This window comes from Elgaria multicarinata, chromosome 2, assembly GCF_023053635.1.
Source record: "Elgaria multicarinata webbii isolate HBS135686 ecotype San Diego chromosome 2, rElgMul1.1.pri, whole genome shotgun sequence".
NCBI classification, from domain to species: domain Eukaryota; kingdom Metazoa; phylum Chordata; class Lepidosauria; order Squamata; family Anguidae; genus Elgaria; species Elgaria multicarinata.
The window spans coordinates 141,072,782-141,096,537 of NC_086172.1; the positions used below are offsets into that span (position 1 = coordinate 141,072,782).

Genomic DNA, 23,756 nt, shown 5'->3' on the forward strand with positions numbered 1-23,756 from the left:
ATAATGTATACATTTTGCAAGATTTCTGGATGCGAGTGGAACAGATAACCTATGAGACTCAGACTTGCAGTACTGGGACAGCTCTTGAGAATAAAATTCTGACAACAGTGCACTTTTTCTGGATTTTGCAGAAAGGCCCTAATTGTGCAGATGAATGCCTACCTGATTCGATATTAATTGCAATTTGGCCTTTAATTGCAGTTTCATTCACCATAATCCACAAATGAGTGTGGTGCAGTGGCTAGGACATTGGGTTTGAATTTAGAAAATGCAGGATTTATTCACACCTCAAATCAGCACTTTATTCCAGCAGTAAAGTACTTGACTTGTATATACTCTTCACACTGCAAACTGAATGGCAGTGCAATCATTACAGAAGGGGCTAAAATCCAGTTCACTGTTACATGTGAACTCAATGAAAATTCTGGGTTAGGGCAAAATCCTATGCATGTTGAGAAAGAAAAAAAAACTCTTTTTCTGTCTCAGCATGCATAGGATTGTGCCCTTAATATGCTAAGGATCCGTGTTGGTGTGGACACCTGATATCCTTGGCAGATGCCAGGGCTATACCACGTTGGCTGGGTCTCCCACTAATGCCTACCCTGAGCCCCACTTTGAGCACTGGAAGGCTGAGTCTAGCTGCTATTTAAATTTTCTGCAATTCCCCAGGGCACTGTGGAAAATGTAAGTAGTGCCCCTGGCCAAGCGCTGCCGCCAGATAAGCCCACCAGGGTCCACCAATAGAGGAGGTCACCCCAAGGTACTTTGGCCAAAGCCTCCTCAAACCAGGAGGCAGCCTTGCTTACGTTTAGATAGGAAGGTCCAGTAATGCTCCATTCAGCTGGGAAGCTTATTGGATAGCCTTGGACAAGTCGTTTTCTCTTTGCTGCCCTAACTTCAGGGAGTTGTTGTGAGGTTTACTTGCTGTTTGAAACACTTTGAAAGAAAGCCACATTACAAATGTAATAGAAAGATATTCATTTCAATAAAAATAAATATTCATTTCGAGCAACAGGGGGTTTATAAGTTTTAAAGATATTTAAACAGCGGGGGCTGGTGGCTCTGATTTTGGTGGGGCTGTGAATCCATTCTGGGTTTCAGTCAGAACCTGCCAGAACTCTAAAGGCGCTATCCAAGGTGCCGAACCGTATCCCCCAAAAAGCTTTTTTTAGAGTACTGGCTGGTTCTGACTGAAACCCAGAATGGATTCACAGTCTCACCGAAATGGAAAGCACCAGCCGCCGCTGTATTTAAATGTATTTTCTCTCTGCTTATACCTATGTGTATTATTCTAATCGCGGAAGATTGTGTATGTGGTGAGCTCGCCCCCTTTCCTCAGAACGATTCACTGATGCTACCATAGGTTTCCATGGAAAGCGACTGTTGGCAAACTGCAGGGTCCCAAAATATTTCGCTATCACTTCTTCCCCACCCATTTAAATCCCAGGACTAAGGCGGGGAATATTAACCGCCTCCGCCTCCTCCAAGCGCTTTCGGCCAGCAGGGGAAAGAGAGGCAGCACACAAAAACGGCCGGGCTCGCGCTCGAGCGGTTGCCTTGTCACGCGCATGGTGCGTGGGCAGGGCTTCCAGGGAACCTCACCGCCGTGGAAGGAACGGAAACGTTTGCAAGGTCTTTGCCGCGCACGCGCAGCCCGGCGGAGGACTCGGGGACGCGCGCGCTGAGCCGCGGCGGCGGGCAAGAACAGGGAGGGGGGGTAGGGAAGGAAGGATGGGAAAGCTGCTGAGGTAAAGTTAGAGGTGGGGGCGGGGAACGGAGGGGGGGTGCAGAGTGTATGTGTGTGAGAGCGAGCGAGAGCGGCTCCATCAGCGAGGCTAGTGCCGGAGAGGCTCGGCCGCCGCCATTACTAAGCCGTGAACACCCGGGAGGGATGGGGCCAGGCCGGGAGTTCTGAGGGGACTGCGGGCCGGAGGGGAACGGCCGCCGGCGCGGAGCGAGAGTCCCGGGAATGCTGCTGCTCTTGCCGTGGAAGAGCCGGAGATCGAGGTAGAGCGAAAAAACCAAACCCCCCCTCAGTCCTCCTCCCTAACCCCCCCTCCCTCGGTCAACACTGGCCTCTTCTCTCCCCCCCCCCCGAAACTACACGCAAGCTCATTAGTGTAGCAGCACCGGGGTTCGGAACCGGGCGGGTGCTGCAGGAGCAGCAGCCCGGGCTGTGCTGGCTGCCGCCAGTTCCAAGGAAGGCTGGGGCCGCCGCCAGCAGGAACTGCTGAGTGAGAGCGAGCTGTGCAGGTCGTAGCTCCCCTTTCTTTTCTTCCCTTCCTCCCTTCCTTGTTCGAGCCTGCTCCATACCTACACACCCCGGGAGGGAGGGTTCGACGCGTTGCTTGCTCTGGTCCCAGACAGGTGATGAAGGCCTGAGCCAGCGGGGAGGGTCGAAGCCTGCTCTGCCAGGTTCTGGTGGCGACGGCTGCCAGCTGGTCACGGTTCCTCCAGCGAGAGGGAGAGGAGGACAACGAGGAGAGAGGAAGGCAGGAAGGGGGGCAATCCACCTTTTTCTGCCTCCCCACCCGTCGCCCGTCCTTTCCCCACTTCCTGTTATCCTTTTTGCTTTGCAGTCTCAAGTCTTCCATTCTTTTCTTTCTTTTCTTATTCCTTTCTCTCTCCCACTCCACCCCTTTTCTCTTCCCTCTGGCCGCCACCCCAAATCTCGGCGTAGCAAACTTTACTCTTAAAAAGTGAGTGGCCTACTCTTCCCTCTTAAACCCTCCCCTCAACTCCATAGGGTGGGTATAATGCCTTTGGAAACACAAGGTTAGGCAGGCTGTGTTGCTTATTACTATTCTTCGTGTTCTTTCTTGCCTCTGTAACCCCTGGATTTCCTCTGCCAAGGAAAAGCATTATATGGAAGTCTGGAAAGGACAGTTTGACGTGGGGAGATGCTTAATAAGTTCAGGGGGAAGGTTAAAAGCTGTGCTTGCTTGATAATAGCTTTTCCCCCTTACATTGGCTATATGGTATTTTAAAAAGGGTGTGGAAACCTTCCCATGTGTCCATATGTACATGATGCTTTCTTAAACACCAGGGTTAAGGATTTGTCTGAAAAATAGGAGGAAAATGTTTTAAATCTAGACTAAAATAGGCCAGTGGGTGGGTGTGCATGTTAAGTTTAGGTTTTCGGAGATAATTAGTGTATTTCCCTCTTGCTTAGATACCAGCAATTGGCAGATTTCTTAAGTCTACACTGCATAGAAAGGCATTACAATGGATCCAAACAGTTATGGATCAATTGTACTTCCATTTTATCTGTGCATTTAGAAGGTTTTTATTGAAAGGAATTATGGCTTTCATATTGGTGTTAAACATTTCAAAAATGGTTAAATAGTATATTTCTGGTGCAGACAAATCTATATTGTCTTGTTTAGTATGCTATATCTGTTTCAGAAGATTAGTGATCACAGTCAACATGTTTTTAATTGAAATTATACCTTAGTATCCAGAACATTTTTATTTGTGATTATTTTATTTATTTATTATTATTTATTTATTTATTGCATTTCTAAACCTCCCAAAAGCCGAAGCTCTCTGGGCGGTTCACAAAATTAAGACCATTCAAAGTATAAAACAACAGTATAAAACCATAATATAAAATACAATATAAAAGCACAACCAAGATAAAAACAGCAGCAATGCAAAAATACAAATTTAAATTACAAATTTAAAACAGCAAAGTTAAAATTAATTTATAGATTATTAAAATACTGGGAGAATAAAAAGGTCTTCACCTGGAGTTTAAAAGAATATAGTGAAGGCACCAGGCGGACCTCTCTGGGGAGCTCATTCCACAGTCAGGGTGCCACAGCAGAGAAGGCTCTCCTCCTGGTAGCCACCTGCCTCACTTCCTTTGGCAGGGGCTCACTGAGAAGGACCCCTGATGATCACCTTAGGGTCCGGGCAGGTACATATGGGAGGAGGCGTTCCTTCAGATAGCCTGGCCCCAAGCCGTTTAAGGCTTTAAATGTTAATACCAGCATTTTGAATCGGGCCTGGACTGGCAGCCAATGAAGCTGGAAGAGGACTGGTGTGATGTGGTCTCGTCGGCCAGTCCCTGGCCTTAGCTAGACCTAAGGTTTATCCCGGGATTGTCCCGGGGTCATCCCTGTTCATGTAAATGACACACAGGATGTCCCGGGAGCAGGCAGGTATAGCTAAGGCCCCTGTTAGTAACCGTGCTCACCCTGTTTTGTACCAGTTGAAGTTTCAGGACCATTTTCAAAGGCAGCCCCACGTATAATGCATTGCAGTAATCCAAACGAGCGGTTATGAGAGCATGGATAACTATAGCTAGGCTATCTCCGTCCAGATAAGGGCGCAGTTGGTATATCAGCCTAAGCTGATAAAAGGTGGTCTTTGCCACTGAGGTCACCTGTGCCTCAAGTGACAGCTCTTGTGAATATATTAGAAAATATTAAGACATTGCTATAAATTCACACTATCAGTACTTGAGATTTTACTGTGCACTATCCAGTGTAACACATTGCGCTAATGTTCTGTATCCGATCAAGCAGGTTCTTATCTACAAAAGCTCATGTCATGTTACACCAGTTAAAGCACAAGCCTAAGCATGATTAATCAGAAGTCCCATTGAGTTAAATGGAACTTACTCCCTAATCAAAGTGCCCTGGATTGCATGTTTGCTCATAAGTCTTACTATATTCTATGGGGCTAATTCTCAGGTAGATGCATATAGAATTGCGGTCTTCAGTGCTTAAAATGCTCCATGTCATATTTCCCAGTTTTAAAGTAACACTAATTAATCCTAATCCTAATAATATTAAAGCATATTATTTGGATGTAAATGAACTCTGAATAGATATTGTAAGAGGAAATAGTTGCAGTAAAATATTTTTTGACTATTAAAAATATATGGTTTAAAGACTAATCCAGATATTAAACCTTGATTTGTGGATTGATTAACTATACTATTTACATATTGCAAGATAATATTAGTGTGCTTCATTTTCTTCTGTGAGTTCGAGTAGAGTAGTGCAAATACTTTCATTCAATTTGTTAAATATATTTCAAGGACTTCTTCCAAGTCTCCTGGGTGTGGAATTTTATCACATTCTTTTGCAATTTTTGTATGAAATTAGAGTCACATTTTCGTTTCCCCCTGAGCTTTCTTTATTCACTAATAGTATACCCTGCAGTCCATAAACCACTCCAGATCAGTTTAACTAAGGTCTGTTCTGAAGATTCAGACTTTTTATTTCTAGAGTTCTTTATTAATCTGCTAACTTTGTAAGTATATAATCATATCAATAGATTCTAAACATTTGTTTTAGCATATTTGGTAATGATCTCTTATATAGAATAGTGGCATAAGTAAGGCTTATGATGACCTAGTTAAATGTACCTTGGAATCACACTGTTTATGTTCGTTCTAAAGTTGATAGAGATGAATAGGCAGGTATATCAAAATTAAAATAACTTTACAGGATGAGTTTGCCCATTATTTAAATTAGGAAGCTGTTGTTATCTGAGGGGATCAGTGTTTATGGCTTTGTAAGATGCCTTAATTACTGTCCAACTCTTAGTCCATAGATTATAAAGGGAAAATAATTCTACTTGCTTCCTTTGCATATTTGACAGCATTACAGCATGCATGCACACACAATGACTTGGTTCAGATGATATGCTTTGGCTCATCATGGGTTATTCAACACATGGCTAGCTGCGGCACCCACGGGGGTTAGGTTGCATATCCAACCCCCACTCGGGGGTTGTCATGACATGCGAATCTGGCAAGCATGGTTATGCGAGTGTTAAACAACCCTCAAGTAATGTATGGTATATTTTAGGGTTTTACAACAGTTGTTTAACTCTTGCATAACCCGCACCTGCCGGTTCACACTGAGGGGGTTGCATATTCAAAATGGTGGCTGCATGTACTGCAGCCTCCCCATGGGTTAAATAACCCACTTTGGGCTGTCATGTCATACTAGTTTAACTGATGCCATAGATTTATCCTTCCTGGAATTCTTGTCTTGCTGGAAGATCTCCGACATTGTACTGTTTGAAAGCTAAACAACTAAACTGAAACAACTAAATTGGCAATATGTATATTCTATGAAACCAGTAATGCATATTTTGAAAATAAATCTTTTAATCTGAAAAATACATTTCATGATATTTAAAATCTTTGGATTAGGAATAATTAGTTGCTGTTACAGCCAGTTTTGAAACTCAAAACCATACTGTCTTATAGTGTAACTCTTAACAACTCCGCACATATGGAATGCTTTACTTTAAGAGTTAAAATGGCAAAATATTTGCACTGCGTTATTAATTGCTAATGGTAGCTTCGGCTGTTGGGCGGTATAAAAATGCTATATATATGGCTTGGTTTCTCCTGCATTAGAACATAAGAAGTGTAAGCATTGATTCTGAGCCTTTCCCTCTGTGGAACAGGTCTACAAATACTACAAGGTGTAGAAAAGGGGGGGAACCACTTGTAACCTGTTAAGGGTCATACAAGGCATACTGTCAGAACTTGAGTGTTGGTCTTGACAGAGCCTACTGAATGGTTGACTCAATTTTAGAACTCAGGGGAGAGGCATGGCCTATCTCACTTCATGCTGAGCTTTGGAAAAAGCCCAAAGCATTGCAAATTTCTTTTGCTGTGTTTAGCTTTCATCAGTGAAAGTAAGATATAGACTGGGTCATGTAATACTAAGCCATGATGGGTTGATAACCACTATGTGCCGAAGATTATGCAAACAGCCCACTCTGCCCATTGGGCAGAGTGTGGGTTCTCAGAGTGGGGTGTTTGGGCAGATTAACTTTTTGGCCTGGTTCAGACAACATGCTAAACCATGCTGCTTAACCACAAAATGGTTAACAGAATGCATTGACCTTAACGCATTCCATTAACGATTTTGTGGTTAAGCAGCATGGTTTAGCGTGTTGTCCGAACCAGGCCATTGTGGTTGGCAGAAACATCGCACAGATGACACTCACATCAACTTCTAGTATGTCTAAAGAAAAGGGGGGATTTATAATTGGAGACTGAATAGTTATATCTATGATGGTTACTTTCATTGTTGTTTATTTGTGCAGTCGCTTCCAACTCTTTGTGACTTCATGGACCAACCCACGCCAGAGCTTTCTGTCGGCTGTCGCCACCCCTAGCTCCCCCAAGGTCAAGTCTGTCACCTCCAGAATATCATCCATCCATCTTGCCCTTGGTCGGCCCTTCTTCCTTATGCCTTCCACTTTCCCTAGCATCAGCCTCTTCTCCAGGGTATCCTCTCTTCTCATTATGTGGCCAAAGTACTTCAGTTTTGCCTTTAATACCATTCCCTCAAGTGAGCAGTCTGGCTTTATTTTCTAGAGTATGGACTGGTTTGATCTTCTTGCAGTCCAAGGCACTCTCAGAATTTTCCTCCAACACCACAGCTCAAAAGCATCTGTCTTCCTTCGCTCAGCTTTCCTTATGGTCCAGCTCTCGCAGCCATAGGTTACTACGGGGAATACCATTGCTTTAACTATGTGGACCTTTGTTGTCAGTGTGGTGCCTCTGCTCTTAACTATTTTATCAAGATTTGTTATTGCTCTCCTCCCAAGAAGTAAACGTCTTCTGATTTCCTGGCTGCAGTCAGTGTCTGCAGTAATCTTTGCGCCCAGAAATACAAAGTCTGTCACTGCCTCCACTTTTTCTCCCTCTATTTGCCAGTTATCAATCAAGCTGGTTGTCATAATCTTGGTTTTTTTGAGGTTTAACTGCAACCCAGCTTTTGCACTTTCTTCTTTCACCTTTCTCATAAGGCTCCTCAGCTCCTCCTCGCTTTCAGCCATCAAAGTGGTGTCATCTGCATATCTGAGATTGTTAATCTTTCTTCCTGCGATTTTAACTCCAGCCTTGGATTTGTCAAGCCCAGCATACAAGTTGAATAGGTAAGGTGAGAGTATACAACCCTGCCGTACTCCTTTCCCAATCTTAAACCAGTCCATTGTTACGTGGTCTGTTCTTACCGTTGCTACTTGTTCGTTATACAGATTCCTCAGGAGGCAGACAAGACGACTTGGTATCCCCATACCACCAAGAACTTGCCACAGTTTGTTATGATCCTCACAGTCAAAGGCTTTAGAATAGTGAATAAAACAGAAATAGATATTTTTCTGGAACTCCCTGGCTTTCTCCATTATCCAGCGGATATTGGCAATTTGGTCTCTAGTTCCTCTGCCTTTTCTAAATCCAGCTTGTACATCTGGCAATTCTCGCTCCATGAATTGCTGGAGTCTACCTTGCAGGATCTTGAGCATTACCTTGCTGGCATGTGAAATAAGTGCCACTGTCCGATAGTTTGAACATTCTTTAGTGTTTCCCTTTTTTGGTATGGGGATATAAGTTGATTTTTTCCAGTCTGATGGCCATTCTTGTGTTTTCCAAATTTGCTGGCATATGGCATGCATCACCTTGACAGCATCATCATGCAATATTTTAAACAGTTCAGCTGGGATACCATCATCTCCTGCTGCCTCGTTATTAGCAATGCTTAAGGCCCATTCAACCTCACTCTTCAGGATGTCTGGCTCTAACTCACTGACCACACCGTCTGAACTATCCCCGATATTATTATCTTTACTATACAGATCTTCTGTATACTCTTGCCACCTTTTCTTGATCTCTTCTGTTTCTGTTAGGTCCTTGCCATCTTTGTTTTTGATCATACCCGTTTTTGCCTGGAATTTACCTTCGATGTTTCTAATTTTCTGGAAGAGGTCTCTTGTCCTTCCTATTCTATTGTCTTCTTCCACTTCCGTGCATTGCTTGTTTAAAAATAATTCCTTATCTCTTTTGGCTAACCTCTGGAATTTTGCATTTAATTGGGAATATCTCCACCTATCACTGTTGCCTTTTGCTTTCATTCTTTCTTGGGCTACTTCCAGTGTCTCAGCAGACAGCCATCTTGCCTTCTTGGTTTTCTTTTTCTTTGGGACGTTTTTTGTTCCCACCTCTTGGACAATGTTGCGGACTTCTGTCCGTAGTTCTTCCGGGACCCTATCTACTAAATCTAGTCCCTTAAATCTATTCTTCACTTCCACTGCATATTCATTAGGAATATTAGTGAGCTCATATCTAACTGATCTGTGGGTCTTCCCTATTCTCTTTAGTTTGATTCTAAATTGTGCAATAAGAAGTTCGTGATCTGAACTACAGTCAGCTCCAGGTCTTGTTTTTACCGTCTGTATAGATGTCCGCCACCTTTGGCTGCAAAGGATGTAGTCAATCTGATTTCGGTGTCGGCCATCTGGTGAAGTCCATGTATAAAGCCATCTTTTAGGTTGTTGGAAGAGAGTATTTGTTATGCACAGTGAGTTGTCCTGGCAGAATTCTATCAGCCTATGTCCCGCTTCATTTTGTTCTCCTAGACCATGCTTACCTGTAATTCCAGATGTCATTTGACTGCCCACCTTAGCGTTCCAGTCTCCTGTAATGAAAATAACATCTCTTTTTGGTGTATTATCCAGTAGGTGTTGCAGATCCTCATAGAACTGATCTACATCTGCTTCTTCAGCATCTGTGGTTGGGGCATATATTTGGATCTGGGACTTGTGGGCCAAACAGGAAGGGAAGCCTTTTGGAAGCTGCTCATTGACATGGATCCCAAACCATGTTGGCTTACTCTGAATTCGAATTGAGATCATTCTATCATTTTTTGGATTGTATCCAAGCACTGCTTTAGCCACTTTATTATTAATTATGAAGGCTGCTCCATTTCTTCTGTGATCCTCTTGTCCACAGTAGTAGATCTGGTAGTGATCTGATGTGAAGTGGCCCATTCCAGTCCATTTCAGTTCACTGACACCCAATATATCTATATTTAATCTTGACATCTCACCAATAACCACATCCAATTTGCCCTGGCTCATAGACCTTACATTCCAGGTTCCTATGGTGTGTTGATCTTTAGAACATCGGATTCGTTGTTCACCACCAGCACCATCGGCCGCTAGCCGTCCTTTCGGCTTTGAGCTAGCTGCGTCATCACATCTGGGGCTAGTTGAACTTATCCTCTGTTTCTCCCCAGTAGCATTTTGACCATCTTCCGACCTGGGGGTCCCATCTTCCGATGGTATACTGACATATCTCTGGTTGTACTGATCCATTTAGTTTTCACGGCAAGAATACTGGGGTGGGTTGCCATTACCTTCCCCAGGGATCGTATTTAGTCTGACCTCTCTACCATGACCTTCCCGTCTCGGGTGTCTCTTCACAGTTTAGCTCATGGCATCCTTGAGGTGCTCAAGCTCCAGCACCACGACAAGGTAACTCTACAAATACCTCAAACGGGGGTTCAGTAATGTTCTGTCATGATGATTCAATCAATAATGGTGCATGAGGAAACTTGTCCTTTGAAGGCCTTTGCTTTGTGGTGCCTGCATACTAGATGTTGGTATCTTGCTAACTGAGTATGATTGCATGCTTATCAAGCAAATAGTAGCAACATAATATAAAAGTCTGTCAAAGCATTATTATTATTATTTCGCCCAACAGCCGAAGCTCCCTGGGCAGTTCACAAAAGCATTACTCAAAGTTAAGTACCAGCTCCAGTAAAAAAAACCCTACTGGTCACAATCTAAAGACAAGAAAAATAATTCTAATATAACATTTCTGAAATACGATATTTAACAGTATGTTTCCATTTCTCTCATCTTAGCATAGTTGGACTTAAAATTTGATGATATTAACAACTCTTTTTTTCTTTTTTATGTAGTCCAGATCAGGCAGTAGACAGTCTGATCCAATGTATGGGGACAGTGATGAGGGTGAATAAACTGAGGCTCAATCCAGATGATAGAAAATTGATGGTCTGGTAGACTGTTGACTCTGGATTTGATGCTTATCCTATTTTGGATGAGTTCCTACTCCCCTGTAACTGTCAGGTTCACAGCTTGTATATGCTTTACCCTTGGATGCCTAGGTTGTGTATGTGACCAGGACTGCTTTTCACTGGCTTCTGTAGGTTTGCTAGCTGCACCCTCTTCTGGGGAGGGATTTTTTTTTTTTTTTGCCACTGCCGCACATGCCTTGGTAACATGCAGATTAGATTATTACAATGCGTTTCACACGAGGCTGTCTTTGAAAGGCATTTAAAAGTTGCATTTTGTCCAAAATATGGTGGCATGATTAAATGGTACCTACTGCTTGGAGTATATAATAAGTCTATAAACATCTTCACAGATTTCCAGTTGGTTTCAGTGCACAATTAAAAGTTCTGATAATGACTTATGAATTGTCTGCATGCTCAGATCGTTATCTGAGATCTTGCTCTGTGTGCCACCCTCATCATAACTGTGACAAGCTGGGATTTGTGGTGGCCAAGTTATGGAATGAATTCCCCAGGGAGGTCAATCTGCACCCCCTCCCTTCAGGAGACAGGTTAAGACCGCTGTTTATGATTGATGTATGGGGTGGGGGGAGAAAGGAGTTAAGTTGCTATTTTCTGCTGGTTTTGCTGTTTTATTTATGCTGATATAGGCTGCTTTTTTAAATCTCAAGTTTCTGTTTTAAATTTGTATTTTTTTTAATTTGATACAAAATTTTAAGCATCGTGTTTCTGTGGTATTAAGTTATTAGCTGCCTTGGGTATGAGACAGGAAAAAAGTTCTACAGCTCCAAGCCTTCACCAGCCAGTCATGTTGTCTGGGGAATGCTGGGAGTTGTAGGACTTTTTTCTGTCTAAACATGTATTTGATTGCACCATAAAGAAACTTTAATGTTTGAGGGCTGAAGATAATCTTGATGTTCAGAAAAGCTTCCACTATTTTTCTCCAGTACAGATTTTAAGTATAGTCCTAAGTCTATAAGTAGTAATGTAATTTGTTTGTGACAAATGTCTTTTAAGAGTAAAAGTTGCAATGTTGCCCTTATTTTAAAACTTTAGAAAAATAACGCCTCACCTTTGATACATGTAGTTTAAATGGACTTAAATTAAGATGAAGCCATTTAAGTAAAATGATCTGACATTGTATGTTTCCCTATATTGATTTTTGTGCTTTTATATTTTTAAAACTGTGTTATCTGGTGGAATTTCAGATCTCTCAGGGAGGAACCGTTTGAACATCCCTTAAATGTGTGACATTGCTGCCAAGAAGATCTTAGAAAATATTGCAGTCTCCTTGCATGATTTTCTGTAAGGGTAAGTTTGATTTTCTGACTGTTTGAAAACTAATAGATTATAACATTGTCTCAAATTCTCAAATTGTGCATTTTGGCATCTAAAAGGCTATAAAGTTAAAATGTTACAGAATGCAGTTGACAGACAAACTTGTGTATGGGTGCTTCCAATTTCCACATACCCTTGCAAACTGGATTTTTTTTTTAAAAAAAATCAACAACAAAAACTAGAGTAGGCTATATCATTAGATCATTGCATTTCAGGTCAGCAGTGTCATTGAACTTTCTGATTTTTGGTTTCTACACTAGCCTTTTTATCTCAGGACCAAATGTTACGTTAATTGGGCTTTTTAAAAAGCATGTTTTGCAGTTGTCACTAGTGCCATGTTTCTGATCCGGAACAGGGCACTGTCATGGTTTCTTACAGAAATGTCCCTTGCTGTTTTTTGCCCCTGAAAGTGCTGTTTGCTGTAAACTGCACCTTTCAGGGCAAAAGCTGCTGCTGCTGGAGTTCAGTAGGAAACCATTGTTGGGCCCTGATTCAAATCAGGGAACCATGTCTGTTTCCTTCAAAAACAGTGACAGCATTTAGCACACTTTTCCTTTAAGCACCCTCCTTCTTTATTCTCCCATTCCAAAGTTCCCAACTTTGGAACTCATCTGCTCATTTACTGGCCCTGTTCAGAAGACAACTTAAACCATGACTTTAACCATGGTGGTTAAGCCAGAAAGCCAGGCTGTGTTCAGAAGATATCTTAAACCATTGCTTTAACCACGGCGAATAAAGCAAAAAGCCTTATGCACCGTGGTTAGAGCCATGGTTTAAGCTGACTTCTGAACAAGGCCACTCTCTTTCTGTCCTGTCCCTGAGCTTCTTTACAGTGAACTCTACTGATTATTCATAGTGGTAGCTCTCCTTTCTCATCCTTCATTAATTCTTCCTGTACTTGTTTGTGCTCTTATACATTCCTCAATCTTTTCAACAGGTCCAGGTATCCATTTACTGCTTGAAATGTTGGTTATGTTGATTAAAACACCCAAAGCTGCTTTTCCATGCCTTAATAATGCTTCCTGAAGGATATGCTTGGGCTTCAACAAACTCACTTGACAAGAGGCCAAATGAGAAAACCTTGGTGAGCAAGAATGCTCAGAGAGAGGTTGTTTTACTGTAACTAAATTAGTCTGCTAGAAATACCTGGAGTAGATTTTTGGGAGGGATTTTGTTTTTTAGTTCTGGATGTTATCAGCAAGAGTTTCTTCCCTTTATTTTCTAGAGTGTTGCAGATCTGATTGGCAGCACCATTTTCAATCTGTTGTTGCTTAGTTTGTTTCTCTTGCTCACCAAATGCAAAGTTGCTCCCTACCACACGGTCTCTCTTGTTCCTCTTCCCTAGCACTATCTTTCTCTTGGAATTCAGCTAATGAAACTTTGAAATCCTAGCCTCCACCCCTCACCTGAGAATGTATTCCTTCCAGATATCTCCTGTGCTGCATCATTCCAAATGTGCTTTGATTTTTATTTTATTTTGAAGAAAGAAGGAAGATTTTCTTTGTACTTGTCTGAGCGGCCAGTGATGAGGGAGAAAAAGTTAGTGCCTGCATCCTTCCCTCTGCATTTTCACCTCTATATTTCTCCATTCTACTTGCAACTGGCTTCTCTCTCCCTGTCACCTCCACCCCTACATTCCTCACCAGAAAGAACCTTCCCCCAACATTTTCACTTTGTTTTGTCCTCCCAGGACTGATCATGAAAACAAACAGACTTGATTGCTGCTGCAGGGAAGGAAGAAAAGTTCGGACTGGATTTCTTTGGGGGAGAGACTGTCTGAGCCTTTTAAACACTTGTTTTGAAAGCAGATTGCTTACTGTGCTGGTGCTTGCCAGAGATGTGGAAGCATTGTTTAATTTTTAGAACAAGACCCACAGGAGACCCAGGCTTATAGGAAAAAGTGCCATCTGTACCCTTCATTAGCCCTTTATTCTGTGGGAAGGGCAGGTTGCCACTTGCTGAGTGAAAAGGGAAAGGCACTCTGCAAGTGTTTCGACTTTTCTTGCAGGCTAGAAGAAATAACTTTTGGCAAGTAGGCCCAGATATAATTTGTGGAACCCTGAGCATGCCATGTTTATGCTAAAGGGCCTTATTGTGGTGGGGAAAAAGAGACCTCTGTGAAGATTTCTGTGGGAGAGACTGGAGGACCTTCTTTCCACCCCTTCCCCAGCAATCCTGGTACAGATCGATCTTTCTTTACAGCTAGCAGTGCTGGAGAAAGAGCAATCTGTGTGAACTTCTCCCTCTGGAGGAGCAAGTGGCGAAACTTATCTTCACCCTCTCCTCCAGCACTCCTGATTAATAGTGCAGATACAATGACTAATGGTGAGGAGGAATTCACAAATGAAAGGATATGGCTATGGGGAGGAAACATACAGTCCTCCAGCCCATTGCCTATCCCTTATCAATGACTAGTGGGCTGGCAGCACTATGTTTCTCGGTCTCATCGGCTCAGTGCTAGCTTGTCCCCGAACAGAGATGGATAAGGTTGGTTGGAAAATGATGCTATGGTTGAGAGCTGTTATGGAATGTGCATTGATGCTACAGAACAGAGGAGGATCTGAAAGCATTTAGGAGGAGAGATTAAGAATCTTTACCTTTACCATATTTTTTACTGAGCTCAAACTGAATATCTAAGAATAAAACAGTTCTGAGGAAAATCCCGCATTAGGAACTAATGTCTGAACAGGCTTTGGGGAGGGGATATTTGACAGATAGGAGAAACAGGAAGAGACAGTGCATTGCAAGCCCTAGTGGAGGAGGGTCTTTTGCATCAATACCAGGGACATAGGCCTAATCTACACCAAGCAGAACATTGCTCTATGAAAGCAGTATATAAAAGGCAGGAGCCACATTACTGCTTTATAGCAGTATTGACCTGCACTGACAACTATTGGGGCCCATTGATACATACCATATACTGCTTTCATAGTGCTATATCCTGCTTGGTGTGGCTCCTGTCTTTTATATAGTGCAATATCCTGCTTGGTGTAGATTAGGCCATGGTTTAACCTTCTCAATTTTGCTTTGTAACTCTTATAACCATCTTGCGTTCCCCCCTTTGTATTCATAATTTGCGCATTCTCCCCCTTATAAACTGATTCAACAAATCAAGTGAATGTGTGGCAGGGAAGCATGTCATGTCTGACCATTCTTAAGTGACATTTGCACATATTTTATTATCCGTCTTTGGATTCCTATTGTTTTTTTAAAACAAACATCTGGAGCACCCCCTAAGCTGTAGGAAGTCTGAAAGGGGCAAGAACGTAACTGTGTATGGTTACTGTGCCGAGGCAGGAATGCTTCAAACATTCTGAGCAGATTAACTAACATAATCCAGATTGTGTGCCACACAGGAGAGCAGGAATGAGCAAACTATGCATTGCTAAAGGCTGAGGAATATGTTTTAGTAAAAACACTCAATGCTACAGAGGAAGACAAAACAGCCCTCCACGGTCACTAAGCCATCTGTCATGCAGGAAGCTACATCTGTCCTTCTTAACTACAAATATGGCAATTAGTCTCTGAACCATGAAAACACAACTCATCAACCAAGTTTCCGTAAGAAAAAAATAAAATTCAAATGTAAATTCAAGATAAACAATAACTTGTCTTCAGTTGTTTGTTTCAGAAGAAGAAAAAATCCTTTGCATACCCCAATAGCCCATCGTTGAGATACTGGATTAAAATTAACCATGTATAGCATTCTTTTCCCCCCTCAGGGTGGATTATAAAACAAAAGACAGTGCTGATTGTAAACTAGTGGTTATTAGACCTATGTGACTCAAGCATAATCCCCTAAAATATTATAGATGGCCACAATCAAAAGAAGCTATATATTTATACAGATGAGCACTTTTTCTACAGTGGAAATTCTTTGTATGTTTTCCATGCAGTAAGTTATATAGAAGATGTTTTTTAAAAGTATCATGTGGCTTTAACAGTGGGAATTGTTGCGGTGAAAACTAAAGAAAGCTCTAGATACATGTTTGGTCCTTGCCTTTGGCTTCATTGGATCACAGCAAAAAGCTTACAATTTAGGGCAGTGGTTTTGATGGTGCATGAACGTAGCTTCTAATCAACTAAAGACTGTGTCTAAATCTTTGTTTAAGGTATATATGCATAGATAAATTGTTGGAATTAGGTTTCAAAGTTAAAACCTTAATTTGGTGAACTTCTGTATGTGTTTGGCTGCTGTGGGTAACAAATGTGCTATAAATTATACGTGTACAAACTTTAAAAGTTGACAGCTACATGGGTTGGATCCAAAGATACCTTGCAGGAGTGGGAAAGCATTTTTGAATATGCATGTTGCCCCCTGAATTCTGCTGATTCCTCCCTTTGAAGCCTCCCTGCCCTCATCCCAAAGGATCCCCTGACCCTTGAGCAGATTTCCAACAGCACGGGGCTGTAGTAAGGAAGGGTCTGTGTGAAATAATCAGTTGTGGAAGCTAAATAGTCGTTTTGCTTCTCTGGATTCAGGCCTGTATTGGTACTCTGCATTTTAAGTTTTCTATCCTGCTTTCCTTCCAGTATGGAAGGAGTGGACAACTTGTGGCCTTCAACTTGTGTTGGTCTACAACTCCCATCATCCCTGACCATTGGCTAGGGAGTTGTAGGCCAACACATGTGAAGGGCTACAAGTTGCCCATGGGATATTCATAGCACCTAAACATAGAGATACAAATAGGACTATATCAAACAGCATAATAAAATAGTACAGTAGAATCAGCAAATAGTATGGATTATTTGTTCAGCTTTCCCCAAAATTCTCCTTAAAGAGCTAGGTCTTCATGATTGGTTTATAAATTAAAAATCTTAATAAACAATTGAGCTAGTTAACCCTCAACAGGGTCAGTAAATGCTGGTGAGTGGCTCTCTTCTGTTATAGTTCCCTTGTGGAGCAGCTACTGTACATAAGTCTCATTCATCCTCCCATATTATGGCTATAGTGTAGGAATCTGCCCTGAATAATAGTGTTGTGATTGGTAAACATCCAGCAGCACAGGACATACTGCAGAAATCTAGCAGTGCCTGTCCTATGTTTAGTAATACCTCCCCCTTTCTTTAGCACATCGTGTTCGTTATTTTGGTTTGAGTGTATAGTATACTTAATTTGTAAACCTTCAATAGTCTCCCAAGAATATCATAAATATCCCTATTAAATAAACATGTAACTTCTATGGCCAGACAGTAAAGAAAAAGCAAAGTTGAACAGTGGCCAACAATACATTTTTGAAGAAGTTCATACATAATATGATACATTATAGTTTCTGGTAATTATTTTCAGTGATCTGCCAAATTATTAATCTCTCATTCATATTGGCCTCTATTTTTAACAATTGTCTACATGGAATATTAATTGGCTGGACTGAGAACTTGGTTTAATTTGCATTTTTGTGGGAGAGGGGATCAGGAAAGATATAAAATATTTCTTGAATCCAGACTGTTCAATTTACAGAAAAAAATTGACAGAAGCTGAAAGTAAATAAAAGTGTCAACTATGATTGAAGGGATGTATTTTGAACCATGTGATTTACTGGTATAATTTCATCTACAGAGATGCTTAAAATGTCTAATTTCTTCTGATTAATTTAAGGAGGGAAACTAAACCAACAATGTTACATTTAGCACATTAACTACAGTCCAGAGAAGCAATTCCTTAGATATAAGTAGACCTCCCCAAATTTCACTGTAGAAGTAGAAAGAACACTTTCCTTTACTGGCATTGGGAGATCTATGTAAACATTGGTTGTGGATTGTGGCCAGGATGAGGAAACAATGGCCTCTTAGATCAGTGTGCACATTAATGTGTAGATTGTCATCGTGATTAGTATCTTAATGCTTTAAACTTCTAAATCCTTTTGTACCCAGTTATTTATAAAATCAATTATGTGGGTTTTGTAGTTTGATCAGATGATGTTAATTATCCTACTATTTATTTGGAAAAACTTGAAAGTGAAATTTATTAAATTCTGCAATTATTCATAGGATCTTTGTTTTTGTTTTTTGTTAAGTTTAGAACAATTTTTAATTTGCTTTTGCTAATTACATGCTTGTCTCTGATTACTGTTACATTTTGAAATCGAATTGCTTTAAAAGGAGGAAAAACCCAGCAGTGCTATTTTTTTGGTATCTGAGACATAGTTCAGGCTCTAATCCTAAATGCAATTTAGGATGCTATGGATGCTAATGGATGCTAACTTAAACTAATACTCCAAACCAGAGAGCTTTGGGTTCCCTGTTAAGTAAATAGTTGGTGTGGTCAGCTTGGATATTGGTTATCTACTTTTGGGGGGATAGGGTTCATGAAATCAGTGCAAAAGTATCCTGATTAGTATTGACTACTCTACCTGAACAGCAGTGTCCTACTTGCTTAGTATCCTGTCTAGAATAATCGTCCAGAAATTGTTGCCTTGTTTGTTGCTAGGATTGCCCTTTTTGATCAGGGAAATTAATTGGAATTAAGTCCCAATGATGTCAGTGGGATATGCTTTTATGAAAGTTGTTTAAGATTAGAGCCTTAAATGCATATAAGGTCTAGTTTACTTTCCTTTTGGTATCAAAAAAATCTAGATGTTAAGAGGTCAAAGCACTTTAATTATATTGTTTACCTGATAAACTATAAAAATCTTGTAGTTTAATCAATATAAAAATACAGTTATGAAAGTATGGATAATTTTAGAGAAGGCAAGAGTGAAATCTGTGCTTATATAGCTGCAACTTATTTAAAGCATTGGATTTGTGTGTTTGAATTACAACATTTAAAACAAAACTATAGGTAATTGAAATTGACAGATTGTCTCTTTCCTTCCTTTCAGAAATATGGACCACTTCATCCTGAACATCTAAGTTTATTGCAAGCATGAGGATCCAAGAAGAATTGAAATCAATTTTTCAAACTTGGAGATAAAGTTTTAGTGAGTAGAGGCACTTTTAAGAATGAACACTGCAACCAGTTGTGTTGGTGAATACAGAAGGATGAGAAGAACACTATGATGGCAAAGAACAAAGAGGCTCGTCCCCCATCCTATGCTATTAGCGTGGTTGGCCTTTCTGGGACTGAAAAAGACAAGGGGAACTGTGGAGTTGGGAAGTCGTGTTTGTGCAATAGATTTGTACGTTCAAAAGCAGATGAATATTACCCGGAACATACCTCTGTGCTTAGCACAATTGACTTTGGTGGACGAGTTGTTAATAATGATCATTTTTTGTACTGGGGTGACGTAATACAATGTGGAGAGGATGGAATAGATTGCAAGATTCATGTTATTGAACAGACTGAGTTCATTGATGACCAGACTTTTCTGCCTCATCGGAGTACGAATTTACAACCTTATATAAAACGTGCAGCTGCAACCAAATTGCAGTCAGCAGAGAAACTTATGTATATTTGCACAGATCAGCTTGGATTAGAGCAAGACTTTGAGCAAAAGCAAATGCCTGAAGGGAAGCTAAACATTGATGGATTCCTGTTATGCATTGATGTTAGTCAAGGATGCAATAGAAAGTTTGATGACCAACTTAAATTTGTAAATAACCTCTATGTTCAGCTATCAAAATCTAAAAAGCCTATAATAATAGCAGCAACTAAATGTGATGAATGTGTGGAACATTATTTACGGGAGGTTCAGGCATTTGCTTCAAATAAGAAGAACCTTTCGGTTGTAGAAACATCAGCAAGGTTCAATGTCAATGTAGAGACATGTTTTACTGCACTGGTACAAATGATGGATAAAACCCGTGGTAAGCCTAAAATAATTCCCTATCTGGATGCCTATAAAACACAGAGACAACTTGTTGTGACTTCAACTGATAAATTTGAGAAACTTGTGCAGACTGTGAGAGACTATCATGCCACATGGAAAACTGTTAGTAATAAACTGAAAAATCACCCAGACTATGAAGAATACATCAATTTAGAGGGAACAAAAAAGGCCAAAAATACATTTTCAAAACACATAGAACAGCTTAAACAAGAGCATATAAGAAAAAGAAGAGATGAATATATTAATACATTACCAAGAGCTTTTAACACACTTCTGTCAAACCTTGAAGAGATTGAGCATTTGAGTTGGTCTGAAGCTTTGAAGTTAATGGAGAAAAGACAAGATTTCCAGCTATGTTTTGTGGTGCTGGAAAAAACACCCTGGGATGAAACTGACCATATAGATAAAGTAAATGACAGAAGGATTCCATTTGACCTTTTAAGCACACTAGAAGCTGAAAAAGTCTATCAAAATCATGTGCAGCATCTGATATCAGAAAAAAGGAGAGTTGAAATGAAGGAGAAGTTCAAAAAAACACTTGAAAAAATACAGTTCATTTCTCCTGGGCAGCCCTGGGAAGAGGTTATGTGTTTTGTAATGGAAGATGAAGCTTTTAAATATATTACAGAGGTGGATAGTAGAGAAGTATATAGTAGGCATCAACGTGAAATAGTTGAAAAAGCCAAAGAGGAATTTCAGGAAATGCTGTTTGAACATTCAGAACTGTTTTATGACCTGGATTTGAATGCAACACCAAGTTCTGATAAAATGAGTGAAATTCATGCAGTTCTGAGTGAAGAGCCTAGATACAAAGCTTTACAGAAACTTGCACCTGATAGAGAGTCTCTTCTGCTTAAACATATAGGATTTGTGTATCATCCCACTAAAGAAACATGTCTTAGTGGCCAAAACTGTACGGACATTAAAGTAGAACAGCTACTTGCTGGTAGTCTCTTGCAATTGGATCATGGTCGTTTAAACTTGTATCATGATAGTGCCAACATCGATAAAGTTAATATTTTCATTTTGGGTAAAGATGGTCTTGCGCAAGAACTGGCAAATGAGATTCGGACACAGTCCACAGATGATGAATATGCCTTAGATGGAAAAATATATGAGCTTGATCTTAGGCCAGTTGATGCAAAGTCACCTTATCTTCTAAGTCAGTTATGGACTTCTGCCTTCAAACCACATGGATGTTTTTGTGTGTTTAATTCAATTGAATCTCTTAATTTTATTGGAGAATCTATTGGAAAAATCAGGACTGAAGCATCTCAGATAAGAAGAGACAAGTACATGGCCAGTCTTCCATTTACATTAATACTAGCTAATCAGAGAGAGAGTGTTAGCAAGAATTTGCCAATTCTGAGACACCAAGGACAGCAATTAGCAAACAAGTTGCAATGTCCTTTTATAGATGTGCCTGCTGGTACTTACCCACGTAAATTTAATGAGGCTCAAATAAAGCAAGCTTTGCGGGGAGTTCTGGAAGCAGTTAAACACAATTTTGACGTTGTAAGCCCTGTTCCTACAATTAAAGATCTTTCAGAAGCTGATTTGAGGATTGTTATGTGTGCCATGTGTGGAGATCCCTTCAGTGTAGATCTCATTCTTTCACCCTTCCTTGATTCTCATTCCTGTAGTGCTGCTCAGGCTGGCCAGAATAACTCTCTAATGCTTGATAAAATTATTGGTGAAAAACGGAGGCGAATACAGATAACAATATTATCATATCACTCTTCAATTGGTGTAAGAAAAGATGAACTAGTTCATGGGTATATACTCGTTTACTCTGCTAAACGGAAAGCATCTATGGGAATGCTTCGAGCATTTCTTTCAGAAGTACAAGATACTATTCCTGTCCAGTTGGTGGCTGTTACTGACAGTCAGGCAGACTTTTTTGAGAATGAGGCGATCAAAGAATTAATGACTGAAGGTGAACATATAGCGACTGAGATTACTGCTAAATTTACAGCTCTGTATTCTTTATCTCAATATCACCGCCAGACTGAGGTTTTCACATTGTTCTTCAGTGAAGTTTTAGAGAAGAAAAACATGATTGAAAATTCCTATATGTCTGATAATACAAGAGAGCCAACCCAAGTAAGTGAAGATGTTTTCTTGCATTCTCCTAGAGGAAACTCTCTTGCTTATAGCTATTATCCAGATTCAGAAGATGATACTGAAGCTCCACCTCCTTACAGCCCAATTGGAGATGATGTACAGCTGCTTCCTGATCGCTCAAAATATCGATTAGATTTGGAAGGTAATGAATATCCTGTTCATAGCACACCACTGAACTGCCATGATCATGAACGCAACCATAAAGTGCCTCCTTCTATAAAGTTGAATCCAGTTGTACCCAAGACAAATGTGAAAAAACTAGATCCAAACCTATTAAAAACCATTGAGGCAGGTATTGGTAAAAACCCAAGAAAACCATCTAGAATGGCTCTGGCACCAACTGATAATCTCGATAAATCTGATAATTATGCAGAACCTATAGACACTATTTTTAAACACAGAGGTGTTACTGATGATATCTACGCAATTCCAGATGATAGTCAGAATCATATGATTAAAATTCGAAACTCATTTATAAATACTCAGGGAGATGAAGAAAATGGATTTCCTGACAGAATTTCAAAGACCCATGGAGAAAGAAGACCTTCAAAATACAAATATAAATCTAAAACACTGTTTAGCAAAGCCAAATCTTATTATAGAAGAGCACATTCAGATGCAAGTGATGATGAAGCTTTTACAACCTCTAAAACAAAAAGAAAAGGAAGACATCGTGGCAGTGAAGAAGATCCACTTCTGTCGCCTGTAGAAACATGGAAAGGTGGCATTGATAATCCTGCTATTACATCGGATCAAGAGTTGGATGATAAAAAGATGAAGAAGAAAACTCAGAAAGTCAAAGAAGACAAGAAAGTAAGTTATAAATATATATATTTTCATTAAATTTAATGAATATTCATTTTTAAGACATAGTGGATTGGTTTGTATGTAATGAGAAGCTACCATGGGTGAATTTCCTGATGGGCTTACATCTCAGTGAAAGCTTCTATTTTGAAAATTCGGTGTGTGGCGAAGGCACATCATAGCTTCTCGTTATGTATGAACCCAGAGAGGGTGAGTTGTTGTGGTGGTTGCCAAGCCACCCGCAGCTCTAAAATAGTCTATGGCTTCTGGGTGGCTTGTCAACTGTCCCAACAACCTAGCCTCACACATACTGGCCTGGTTCAGACAACCCGCTAAACCATGCTGCTTAACCACAAAATGGTTAATGGAATGCATTCCGTTAACCATTTTGTGGTTAAGCAGCATGGTTTAACGGGTTGTCTGAACCAGGCCAATGAGTAGCCGCAGTGGCAGGGCATTGGATTGACCATAGAGACTAATGTAAAGCTTAAATTGTTGCTCCTATTGGTGAACTGTTACTACAAGTGAGAATAAATTTGCATTGCCTTGATGTTGAATACAAAGCTGTGGTTGGGATTAGTTTTTGCTTTATGTTTTAAAGAACTAGGGAGAAGTGCATGTTTTCAATGTTGTTGGGTCTGTGAATTTAACATCTGAAATTTGAAATGCCATCTTTCTGACTAGAATTTGTATAATCTGGTCATCTAGTTTAGTATTGGGCAGGTTGGAATGTAATGGGAAGCCACTGTGGATAAGTTTCCCTGTGGTGTTTCTCATTGTGGCGGCCCCTGCCATTTTAAATATTTGAGCCACGGCAGGGGTGTACTATAGCTTGTCGTCATGTGTTAACCCTGTGACGGTAGGT

General features: G+C 40.5%; 1 protein-coding gene across 2 annotated transcripts in view; it reads left to right on the plus strand.

The window, feature by feature from the left end:
- The first annotated feature begins 1,792 nt into the window (after nucleotides 1-1,792).
- ARHGAP5 (Rho GTPase activating protein 5) overlaps nucleotides 1,793-23,756 on the plus strand; it is a 43,260-nt gene continuing 21,296 nt past the window's right edge. The window contains exons 1-3 of one of the 2 annotated variants that reach the window (XM_063117787.1): nucleotides 1,793-2,007; nucleotides 12,065-12,167; nucleotides 19,016-22,900. In XM_063117787.1, the coding sequence (XP_062973857.1) occupies nucleotides 19,190-22,900 (3,711 nt within the window). In that variant the 5' untranslated portion in view covers nucleotides 1,793-2,007; nucleotides 12,065-12,167; nucleotides 19,016-19,189. Of the gene's footprint in view, nucleotides 2,008-2,119; nucleotides 2,254-12,064; nucleotides 12,168-19,015; nucleotides 22,901-23,756 lie in introns of those variants that run through there. The other variant, XM_063117788.1, reaches the window with a different exon arrangement.